General features: G+C 32.8%; 1 protein-coding gene across 6 annotated transcripts in view; it reads left to right on the top strand.

Moving 5' to 3' along the window:
* NIPBL (NIPBL cohesin loading factor) overlaps window positions 1-12,968 on the top strand; it is a 199,522-nt gene that overhangs the window by 92,305 nt on the left and 94,249 nt on the right. For all 6 annotated transcript variants that reach the window (XM_049648156.1, XM_049648153.1, XM_049648150.1 and 3 more), the window contains 4 exons: window positions 656-807; window positions 5,703-5,863; window positions 6,789-6,888; window positions 10,612-11,238. In XM_049648156.1, the coding sequence (XP_049504113.1) occupies window positions 656-807; window positions 5,703-5,863; window positions 6,789-6,888; window positions 10,612-11,238 (1,040 nt within the window). The remainder of the gene's footprint in view (window positions 1-655; window positions 808-5,702; window positions 5,864-6,788; window positions 6,889-10,611; window positions 11,239-12,968) is intronic.

Below are 12,968 nucleotides of genomic sequence, written 5' to 3'. Positions count from 1 at the left end.
TAGTAACTCACACAAACATTTGTCTTAAAATGTTATATGCAGAAATGCTCTAATATACTAATTGAACTAGCTACCATCTTGGTAATTTAATTTCATACAGACAAAAGATCGTGTTAAAATAATGTGTTTGAGAGGCACCTGGGTGCCTTAGTTAAGCATCTGATCTTGATTTCAGCCCAGGTCATGATCCTCAGGTAGTGGATCTGCATTGGGCTCGGTGCTGAGGGTGGAACCTGCTTAAGATTCTCTCTATCAGTCTGCCCCTCTCCCTTGCTCACGTTCTCGTTCTCGTTCTCTCTCTCTCTCTCTCTCTCTCTCTCTAATAAGTAAATAAATAAATAAATACATACATACATACATACATACAATGTGCTTGAGATAAGAAAATTTGTAGAGTAGAATTTAGGGAGCATGACTTTATCTTAAATAGAGGGATACTTTTATGCAAGTGAAATAAATTAATTACCTGTTTAGTTTAACTGTTAGATTATCAATTGGGGATAATTTTTATATTATCTACTTTTCAAAATTTTCTGTTTGCATAGGTATTGTTTTATACAAATCAGAGTTGTGAGAATTTTATGACCATGAAATTTTAAGGAATAGCATATTTATTTCATTTCCTGATATTGTTTGTTTGGATTTTGGGTTTCAGCCGGTTTGTGCCACCACAGACAAGCTCTGGGAACAGATTTATGCCACAACAAAATAGCCCAGTGCCTAGTCCATATGCCCCACAAAGCCCTGCAGGATACATGCCATATTCCCATCCTTCAAGTTATACAACACATCCACAGATGCAGCAAGGTAAGAAAGTTGGTTATTTATCTACAGGGAATGCCTGTAATTCAAGCAAATTAATTTTTTTTTTTTATAGTTTTTGAAATACAAACTAAAACAGGACTCTGAAATTCATCATTTGGAAGATAAAAGGATCCCTGTCACATGACTCTTTGGATTAGATTATTATACAACTGAGTGTATCTAGTTATGAAATTAGGAATATTTTTTTTTAAATTGGGCCGTGTTCTTACATAGCACTAAGCCAAAGAGAATTTTGTTTTAATTGGTGAAGTATGTATAGTGTGAAAATTTTACTATAAAGTGAATACAGTGCTGGTAGAGAAAGTTCTGGGATTATGTTACTAGTTCTCAGTTGAAATTAGCTGATAATGTCTTTGTAAGGTTATATTGCCTTGGGATGTATGTCCTGGCTTCTAAATAATTTTTTATTAATAGTATAAATTTATACTTTTTTTGAGAAATTATAAAAAGTGTAAAAGAGACTGTTAACAAATATCTGGTTTTGTCCCCTATAAATAATAGCAAATTTTTAACATTTGCAGTCAATTATTAGTTCCTGTGTGTATTCTTCTTTTCTATTATATATACATGGAATCAAATGTCTTTTATAAACTTTTCAACTTACAAACTTTTAATTTAGTCATCAGTCAAAACCACCAACTTCTGATTTCTCAAAGCTAGATAATGAAATACTAGGTTGAGATTATTTCATACACTAATTCAAGGGAAGGAAAACCAGGAGGTGGATCACACATTTGGAATAGACAACTCCAAAATTACAGACTTTAGTGTGAGTGCTGAATATAAGTATGTATGTATTATATAGGTTCTTGATAATTGTAAAATATTAGTATACTCTGGCACACAAAGATATGAAGAACATTTTAACTGTAATGAAAGGGAACTGTTAAAAGGATGCATTGGTTTCTTATGGAAATATCCATATACACATTTGTATGTGTAGGAAAGAACGTAAATTTTTACTCTGTTTACTGTTGTTTTTTAAACAAGATAAATCCAGCTTTTTCAGAAGAAAAGTTGAAATCACAAAATCAAAAGAGAAATATGATTTGGGCATCTTCCTATTCGGTAATGAGTCATTTCTTGGAAATTCTCAGATATTTGAGCAACTAGAAATGTTACTCCAGGATTAGCCCCACCTAGATATTAAGGTTAATTAGAACATGTAGAGTGGTAAGAAACAAACGGATAGGTAGATGGGACAACACAGAATCCAGAAATTAGGCAAATATATATGGGAATTTAGAATATGTGGAAGATAACATTTAAAACATTTTTTTTCAACCTTATGTTATAAAAATTTTAGCCATACAGAGAAGCTGAAGGATGAGCACAATGAACCCCTTCATCAACAGGAATAATTCTTTGCCATTAAATATAGTTGCTAGGAAAGATATTTATATAAACACCAAATATAATTATTCACTTCTAAAAAAATTAAGGACAGTGAATTAGTAATTCACTTCTTAAAAAATTAAGGACATGGGGCGCCTGGGTGGCGCAGTCGGTTGAGCGTCCGACTTCAGCCAGGTCACGATCTCGCGGTCTGTGAGTTCGAGCCCCGCGTCAGGCTCTGGGCTGATGGCTCGGAGCCTGGAGCCTGTTTCCGATTCTGTGTCTGCCTCTCTCTCTGCCCCTCCCCCGTTCATGCTCTGTCTCTCTCTGTCCCAAAAATAAATAAAAAACGTTGAAAAAAAAAAAAAATTAAGGACAGAAATGAAGAAACAGATTAATATAATTTTTTGTATAGTATATATTTTGTATTATAATTTTAATATAAATATTTGAATATAAGGACAAGTAAATATGGGGAAATTATATTTTCAAAATTTATTACGAACACAAAGTATTAAGTTTTAATATACCAAGATTTTATACAGATTGATACGAAGAAGACAAAAATAGAATTAAGAAACAGACATACTGAAAAAGAAAACAAATTGGACACCAGAAAGATTTAATGCCTATATTAAAATATGGTCAACCTGGCTGACATTAAAGAGATATGAATCAAAATTACGATGAAATAGGGGCGCCTGGGTGGCGCAGTCGGTTAAGTGTCCGACTTCAGCCAGGTCACGATCTCGCGGTCCGTGAGTTCGAGCCCCGCGTCAGGCTCTGGGCTGATGGCTCGGAGCCTGGAGCCTGTTTCCGATTCTGTGTCTCCCTCTCTCTCTGCCCCTCCCCCGTTCATGCTCTGTCTCTCTCTGTCCCAAAAATAAATAAAAAACGTTGAAAAAAAAATTAAAAAAAAAAATTACGATGAAATATATTAACCAGATTAGTAAACATTTTTTAGTTATACCTAGTATCAACAAATGTGCCAGGAAATTTGAACTTCCTACATTCTTCATTGGGATATAAATTGGTACAATCTTTTTAGAGAACATTTTGACAATATCTATCATAATTTTAAATGCACATACATCCTTTAGTAGTTCAAATTCTCTCTCCCTTAAGAGGAGCAGAGGGGATAAAACATAATCAGACAGTTTTATCCACAAGTTCTACCAAGCATTCAAAGGAGGTATTCTAATCTTCAAACATTGCAGACAAAAGAAAAATGTCAACACTCTCCTACTTCATTCTATAGAGTTAGATAATAATCTGGATACCAGAATCAGGTGTAGTGAAGAAACTGTGAAAAAGGAAAATTATAGACCAATTATCACCTAAAATTTCTAAATAAATATTACCAAACCAGATAAGCAGTGTTGGTAGCCTGTATGATAAAATTGGATATATTATCGGGAATACATGGATAATTATTAGACAGTTAACACAAATTTAAGAGGTTGGGGATGCTGTGTGCCTCATAATAGGTACCTAAAGAACATTAAAAATTTTTAGCTTTTGTTCATGATTTAAAAGCTTTTCACTGAATAGGAATAGACTGGTACAACCTTATCCTGATCTTTCCATCTAGGGGTGAAAAATGAGAAACATTCTCCTTGAAGTCAGGAATAGGACATGAGTGCCTATAATCATCCCTTTTACTTAGTGTGGTAGTGGGTGTTTTAATACAGGAAGATAAGGGAATATATGCATGCATATATATATATATATATATACATATATATATGTATATATATATGTATATATATTTTATATGTATAGTTATATGTCTATTGGTAAGGAAGAAATGAAAGTGTTAGTTTTCAAGTGATTGTCTTCATGGAAAATCTAAGAGAAGCTGCAGATAAGATAATAGAACTTAAAAAATATTCCACAGTTACTAGATACAAGATCATTATAATAAAATTTAATTGCATTTTTATATACCTAAAATAAGCAATTATAAGTATAATCTTTTTTTTAATATTATCAACAACTTAAAGGAAAAAGCATAAGATATCTAAGAATGAATTTAACAATGTATAAGACCTTTGTGAAGAAAATTATAAAACTTTTGAAAGAGCTAAAAGAAAACCTAAGAATATGAAGTTATGCCATGTTCATGGATGGAAAGACTCAGTAGGGTAAAGATTGAAATTTTCCCAAATCTGTAAACTCAATACAATACCAGTAAAAATCTAAGGCAGGATTTTGTGCAACTTAAACTTCTTCTAAAAGTTCATATGGAAGAATAAAAGTCCAAGAATAGCAACATAATTTGAAATGGAATGAGATGTGGAAGCTCAATCTGGCAGTTACCAAGATTTATTGTAATATTATTGGTCCGTGGAGGAGTAGAACATGGGGAAATGGAATTTGATAAAGAGCCTAGGAACATACCCAGGAACAAATGAAAACTTGATACATATGGTATTATATCTTAATTGGGAAACACTGGTTTCTTTAATAAATTGTGTTGAGACAATTAGTCATCCATGTGGATAAAGGTAAAATTGGATTCCTGTCTCAACTACACGTAAAGATGCATTAAAGACCTAAGCGTGAAAAAACAAAACTGTGGAATTTTAAAACAAAATGCAGAAGACTGTTCATGATTTTGTGTTAAGGAGGGAATCCGAATGGCTAGTACACATAAAAAGATACTTGGTTTCACTATTAATAAAGAAAATACAAATATTAAATTGACAAAGAGCTTCCCATCTCAGGCTGACAAAAATTGTTGACAAGAATATAGATTGGTAGTAGCAACTCTCATACACTACCAGTGGAGTACAAATGGACATAAGTAATCTGGAAAACTATTTGTTAATATTCAGTAAGGTTTAAAAAGTGGACATATCCAGAAATTTCACTTCTAGACACATTTGTAAAAAATCAAGAATATACATTATATACAAATATATGTATATGTACATGTATACATGTACAAGAATATGCATTGTTTATGACAGCAAAAATACTGAAGCCATCTAAACATTTGGACTTAAGAATGGAAAGCTGTATACATTATGCAGCAGAATATATTTATTTAAAATAAGTGAATTTAATACTACATGTGTAAAAATGGATACATTTCAACATAACATTGAAATAGAAAGCAAGGTATAGAAGGATATATACATATAGTATACCATTTTATATAAAGTTATATGTGAAACAATGCTATGTATTATTTAGGACTATATTCATTTATAGGAAAGGTATAAAATATTCATAGGTAGAGCAAAGTTTGAATTCAGTGTGGTGGTTACTTTTATAGAGTAAGGGGGAGGGAACAGAGGAGAGGAATATGCAGATACATGGAGAGTTTCAGCTTTATCTAATGGTTTATTTCTTTTCAAAAATAGATCTGAATGATATGTGACACAGTGCTAAGATTTGATCAAGCTCTGATAGTACACAAGTGCTTATTCTATTTTCTATAATTTCTGTGTGTTTAAAATATTTTGTGAACAATTGTTATTTTTCTCTAAGAATTTTATTTTTATAAAGCTTTTTGTTTTTATTCTTGTTAATTTCAGCATCAGTATCAAGTCCCATTGTTGCAGGTGGTTTGAGAAACATACATGATAATAAAGTTTCTGGTCCGTTGTCTGGCAATTCAGCTAATCATCATGCTGATAATCCTAGACATGGCTCAAGTGACGACTACCTACACATGGTGCACAGGCTAAGTAGTGACGTATGTTATATATTAGTTATCGTTAAGGTAATAATATAGTTCTAATACTTGTTTCGTAACCTAGTATTTTGATTCCACAGTTTAATTGATATCTACTGTGTATCAAAGGTTTTACTAGGTCTGAGAATCTTGCTATAAACAATGTGATTCCTATACCTACAGAGCTTGGTCTAGAGCAAGGTTGATAAACTGGCCATTAGTTTGACCTACGAACTAAGAATGGCTTTTACATTTTTAAAAAACCAACAACAACAAAGCATGTGACAGAAACTATATGTGGCCCACAACCCTAAAATATTTATCTGTCCCTTTACAAGAAAAGTTTGCCAACCCTTGGCCTAAAAGTTTTGGCTCTTAAATGAAATCTAGTTTCATTTTTAGATACTTGTTCACACAAAAATGTTTTTAAAATAATGAACCTTTATTTATTAGTATCAAGCTCTTTTTCCCTGTAAGACTTGTACAAATCTTTATTCCCTGAAATTTAGCATTGCTTTGATGTTTTAAAATATTCCACATACTGGAACTGGTTTTGTGGTATTATCAGATAAGTTATATGTTAATTGGTTTGGCAATGAGTTACGTGTATATAAGGATAACAGAGATGACTGTGAACTCTGCCCTCAAGACGTTTATAGCCTCGTATGGCCTTCATAGCTCCTCTTGTAGAAAATAGTAAACAAAAATGGAGCCTAGTAGTAATACCAGTTTTCTTATTCATTGCCATGCATAGGCTGTTGATTCTTTTGGATACAGTTTCAATTCTTCTAAGATTTACCATGAACAGAACAGGAACATACAGAAGAATTATGCTTTTGAATACCAACACTTTACCTGTCAGTAGTTTCTATCTTTTATTGATCTGTTTAAGATTTCTCTAAAGCCTCTCCAATCATTTAAGATAGACATTTTATATTCTTTTCAGGATGGAGATTCTTCAACACTGAGGAATGCTGCTGCCTCTTTTCCCCTGAGGTCTCCACAGCCAGTATGCTCCCCTGCTGGAAGTGATGGGACTCCTAAAGGTATTGTTGTAACTAAAATTTCCTTCAGCAGTTGAGTGAAGAGCTCAAACTTGTTAGTGCAGATACCAAAAGCTACACTTTATTGTTTTTCACTTATTGTAGGAAAGAAACAAACCTGTACTCATCCCTGTAAACTATTGATAATGTTTTCAAATATATACAGTATTGTTCTCACTGATAAATCCAATGATCTTTTCAGACCACAGCATTTATCAGCTTTCCCTCATCTCCACCTCCCCCAAAAAACTTACTTCATATCAAGTCCACCTGTTTTCTTCATGTTTCTTTCATTGATTTTTTTTTTCTTCATTAGTTCTTGTCTGCTCTCTTACTCCTCAAGATTTCTATCATTAGACTTTTTAATCTCCCATTGTACTTTTTCCCTTGGTTATTTCATTCAGTTTTGGTAACAGCATTAATTACTTTTGTGAATAGGATTGCCAAGTCAATGTCTTTGGCTCCAGTCCTGTGTTCTAAGTTGTAATCTTTTGTTTCCAGACAAAATTTCCTCATTTCTAGCTGGTATTTCAAATTCATTTTCAAAGTTATTTTCACTGTTTTCTGCCATTTTATTTCCTTTAATGCCATCCTAGTCCTGAATCATCATAAAGTTGTCTCTTACCTCTCATGTAGTCACTTATCAAAATCTGGCCTATTGTATATTCTCTCTCTAAATCTCTTACACATACTTTCATTTCTGCTTACTAAAATCCTGTCTATTTAAGTTCTAAGTTAAATGGGTCACCTTACGTGGACTCTTTTCTTTAACCATCTCAAGCCATTCATTAGTTTATATTTTTTCTAATAACTTATCTTTATTTTCTCTTCAAATTCCCAAAGAACCTTGTGTGGACTTTTGCATACACTAGAGTCATAAAATTGTGAATTTAAGTCCCAAGTTCAGGCCTTTTGAAAGTACTTAAAATTAAAGTGTGGTCATTTGAGGGATGCCTGGGTGGCTCGTCGGTTAAGCGTCCGACTTCGGCTCAGGTCATGATCTCACGGTCCGTGAGTTCGAGCCCCGCGTCAGGCTCTGTGCTGACAGCTCAGAGCCTGGAGCCTGTTTCAGATTCTGTGTCTCCCTCTCTCTCTGCTCCTCCCCTGTTCATGCTTTGTCTCTCTCTGTCTCAAAAATAAACGTTAAAAAAAAATTAAAAAAAAAAAAATAAAGTGTGGTCATTTGAATTACCAAAGTTATTGGAAGAGAATATTATATTCCATATTAAAGAATTAACTTGTTATTAATTACAATATAGGTGATTATTAATAATGTTTCTCTATCCATGAGAATTTCTGACAACAGCCATCTAAATCAGGGACTGGTGTGCCTCTTATTATAAAGACAATTTTTTCACAGGTTGTGTTCCAACTCTTTGATCAGAGACATTCTTCCCAAGGTGAAAGTTGAACTTTTATGAGCCATTCTTATTCTTTAATTCTGTGAATTTTCAGGGATAAAAATAACTCAGCTTTTGAAAGAGCAGCTTCCAGAATAACTCTATTTGTAGGTTAGGCATCAAAGTTAGGTACATATCTCACAAGTATTGTCAAAGTGAGAAATTATTCAGACTGCCAGGGAGGAGATACAGTGAGATAGCTAGTTGATCTAGATAATCAGCCCATTTTTCCTCAAACTCTTAAGGATAGATAGATAAATAACTTTAGATAGAAAGAAAGAACTTTAGAACACCCTTACAAACACATTATTCATCAAAAACCACTACTTCTGTTCATGAAGTTGTTTTCCACCTAGTTTGGAAGGTTGAATGCATCATCAGTCTAATTTGATATTTTAGGTGAATTGTTGGAATTTTAAGTTCTAAAATATATACAATTTGGGAGCGCCTGGGTGGCTCCATGGGTTAAGCGTCCGACTCTTGATTTCTGCTTTTAGGACATGATCTCATGGTTCGTGAGATCAAGCCCATGTCAGCTCTGCACTGACAACATGGAGCCTGCTTGGTATTCTCTGTCCCCCTCTCTGCCTTCTCCTGCTTGTGCGCACACTTTCTCTCTCTCAAAATAAATAAAAATAAAATTTAAAAAATAAAATACACATAATGTGACACAAATTTTAAATACAAAGGCAATATGGTATGTTATAATTCAAATGTTAGAAAAATCTGGATTTAAATGTTTCAGGTTTGCTAGCTATGTAATCTTGGGCGAATTTCTTAATCACTATAAGCTTCATGTTCCTTTCTGCAAAATAGTGATAATGCAAATCAAGGTTGTTGTAAATTATTTAAATGAACTGATGTGCAGAGCACCTTGCACAAGCTCTGACACAAAATAAATGGTCCAAAAATATTAGTTTCTTTTCTTTTTAATGTCCCCATAAGCTGTTTAAAAACACTATCTGTTGGTGTAACCTCAAACTAACATTTCTAGTAAATTGCTTCAGTTGGATCTTTATCACATTTTAGATATGTTCTCTAAAAAGTTATATTTTTATTTATCACACTTTAAGGTTTTTTTTAATTAATTTTTTTTTTGAGAGAGAGAGAGAGCGACAGAGCGAACGCACAAGTTGGGGAGGGGCAGAAGAAGGGGGAGAGAATCCCAGGCAGGCTCCACACTCAGCATGGAGCCAAATGCCGGGCTCCATCTCACATTCGTGAGATCATGGCCTGAGCCAAAATCAAGAGTTGCGCGCTTAACCCATGGAGCCAGAGCCACCCAGGCGCCCCTTTGTATATCATACTTTAAATATTAACATTGCTAATTGAAAGGACAGGTTTATGTATCATGGAAAAATAATACATATGTTTAAACACTGAAACCTTAACTTAAGACAAGTCTAGGTTTAGGTTCTTTCTTTAAAGCACTTTTACCCCGACTGATTTTTATAGTTTCCTACGGGTTTTTAAATTTTTTATAGTCTAATGATAAGCAGTGTAACAATCATACTTTTATTTTGAAGCATATCAATGCATTTTTCCTCATTTAACAGTTTGTTAACAAAGAATTTTTCCATTTGGTTAGCTTATTTTTACCACTTATTTGTATCATATAACATTTGTTAAATTAATGGGATCTGGGCCAAAGATATTTTATTGAGCCTTGAAATTTGCTGGACTTGCATTTTTTCTAATAGAAGGAGGATTAGCAAGCTGAAGAGAATGTGTGAATGCTATTTAAGTGGAGGGAGAAAGAGAACATCACATAAAGGTATAAATCAGTAATTTACCATCAGTTTGTAAAGGAAGTAAGGATTCTAAAAATTTTCATTTTTCCCACTTTCTTTTTCTTACACCAGTAAGTATTCATGTGAGTGTAGTTTCTAGGATTAATTTGTTATTTTGTAATTTAACAGATTTATTCTTACTTTAGATTTGTTAGTTTTCCTAAATATTAAGTGAAAGAATAGGAAATATTTGCCCAAAATATTTGTGTTGTATCATCTTTAGAAACAATGAACTCCTTTGCTATTTTCAAACAAAGTATATTTTATAAGAACAAAAATAGAAATAACATAATACTGGTCTGGCAGATGGAATACTCATACTTCAGTTAAACCTGGATCATCTACCAGCAAGCTCAAAGATTATGGGACAAGTCTTTAGGCTTTCTTTTCATATTTTGTAAATAAGTTGCTGAGATTAGATAATTCCTTAATATTTTTTCTAGCATTACTATATTGTCACATATTTAGTATTTCTATCAGTGTACGAAAACATAAAACTAGCACAATTGTTCATTCCTGTTGAATTGCTTTTCTAGGATCAAGACCACCTTTAATCCTTCAGTCTCAGCCTCTACCTTGTTCATCACCTCGAGATGTTCCACCAGACATCTTGCTAGATTCTCCAGAAAGAAAGCAAAAGAAGCAAAAGAAAATGAAATTAGGCAAGGACGAAAAAGACCAGAGTGAGAAAGCTGCAATGTATGATATCATTAGTTCTCCATCCAAGGACTCTACTAAACTTACATTAAGACTTTCTCGTGTAAGGTCTTCAGACATGGACCAGCAAGAGGATATGCTTTCTGGTATGGAAAATAGCAATGTTTCAGAAAATGATATTCCTTTTAATGTGCAGTACCCAGGACAGACTTCAAAAACACCCATTACTCCACAGGATGTAAACCGCCCACTAAATGCTGCTCAGTGTTTGTCGCAGCAAGAACAAACAGCATTCCTTCCAGCAAATCAAGTGCCTGTTTTACAACAGAACACTTCAGTTGCTACAAAACAGCCCCAGACTTCTGTGGTACAGAATCAGCAGCAGGTATCACAACAGGGACCTATATATGACGAAGTGGAATTGGATGCATTGGCTGAAATTGAACGAATAGAGAGAGAATCAGCTATTGAAAGGGAGCGCTTTTCAAAAGAAGTTCAAGACAAAGGTAAAATAATCTCATTACTCCCACATCATACTCTGGGCAAATATGTAATTATAATGTAAAAAAGGGTTTTTTTAGTTACTCTTTTTTTTTTTTATTATATTTTATGATTCTTTATGTCTCTCAATTATGTTTTTATTACTAATGCTCACACCTCAGAAGTTAAATTCGTAATTTCATTTTTTATCTGGAACAACTGTCTGAGATCTGGTAATTCTGTAGCACAGGTCTATCACCTATTATGTACCAAGTGATATTATCTGTGATTGTCTACTAAATTGCACATTAGTGTTTCTATCATCTGTATTTTCCATAAGTTATGTTAGTTTTGCATCTTCACCTTTTTTTCTGTCAAAACGAGGGTAACTGCTATAAAACTATTTTGAATCAGTACATTTAAGAAAAGTTTGTGTGTATGTTTGTTCAGTTAATAATCCTGTTTCAAATTAGTTAATTCAGTCAATAATCAGTTTCAAATCCTACTGTCTTTTAATATAGTTTGGGGGATTTTTGTTGTTGTAAAAAATTATGGGAAAGAATTTTAAATTTATATTAAGTAGCAAATCTTAAGGATCAAGGATCTTTTCTTGGTGATTAGAGTTAAGTGTTCCCTTTTGTCTGAGTAGTATATTAGGCTGGAGTTTTAAGACACCTATTCATTGAATTTATGGACTTTTTTTGTGCTTATAAAAATTATAATTAAATAAAAGAAAGTCCCTATTAAATTATTGATTGGTGAACTCTATGTATAAAACTCTTAAAATTTTTGAGAGACTGATGAATCATTAATTGAAATTAGTAATGTAATTTATGGATTTGATGTTATTTACAAATTCATATACATGTTTGACTACCCAAACCAAAGCATACTATATGATTCAATTTTCTAGTTAAATATTCTAGATTGACATATAGTTCTCATATTTTCTTTTTGATAATTATAAAACAAAACTTCTTCGTGTTGGTTAGAACTCTTTTTTATATATGATCTTGTTCATTATATGACAGCATCATTTCTAGATAATTATGTTTCTACGGTAAGAAACATGCTGAAGATTTTTATTGTATTTCCTGTCTCTCATGATGGCTCTTTTTAACATTATTGAAAAAATAGACCTTATTTAGTAATTGTTGTTCTGTGATGCTTTCTAAGTGCCTGAATCACAGATTGGTGCAAGTAAAGAGATTGGTGGAAGTCTTTATTTTTTTGGCTAGGGCACTGGAATTTTTTTTTAACTGCTAAACTGTTGATGTTAAGGATGAAATGAAGTGTTGCTTATTCTTCTGGTTTAGTAATGTGTGGTTCAGGAAATAGTAACCATATGGGTTCCAAAATGTATCTCCTCTTCTAACCTCTTATAAAAGTATATGCATGTCAAGTAAAGACAGCAGTATTATTTATCTTCTGTTGATAATATTAATCCCAAATTCCTGAATCCTATGACAGTTTTATAAGAAACAAAATTGTAATTTCTTGACTGAGAAATACTAGTTGCCTTGAGAACTGAATTTTTGTATGACATTTTAATCTGTGTTTTGGGAAATTATGTTCTTAAAACGGTGCTTAATTTTTTAAGTGATTTTTTTAAATAGTTGGTAGGAACGAAAACATAGGAAATGGTGAACTTGTTTTTTCTTTCCTGAACTTTTATTGTATCACATTTGTTGAAGCGTAAGTTTTTACTTTCAAAAACCAAGTGAAAATAAGGATAGTAAATAGGGCTAACTGCTTA

This window comes from Panthera uncia, assembly GCF_023721935.1.
Source record: "Panthera uncia isolate 11264 chromosome A1 unlocalized genomic scaffold, Puncia_PCG_1.0 HiC_scaffold_17, whole genome shotgun sequence".
NCBI lineage: Eukaryota > Metazoa > Chordata > Mammalia > Carnivora > Felidae > Panthera > Panthera uncia.
The sequence above is the reverse complement of the archived record's forward strand: the minus strand, read 5'-3'. Positions and strand labels throughout refer to the sequence as shown.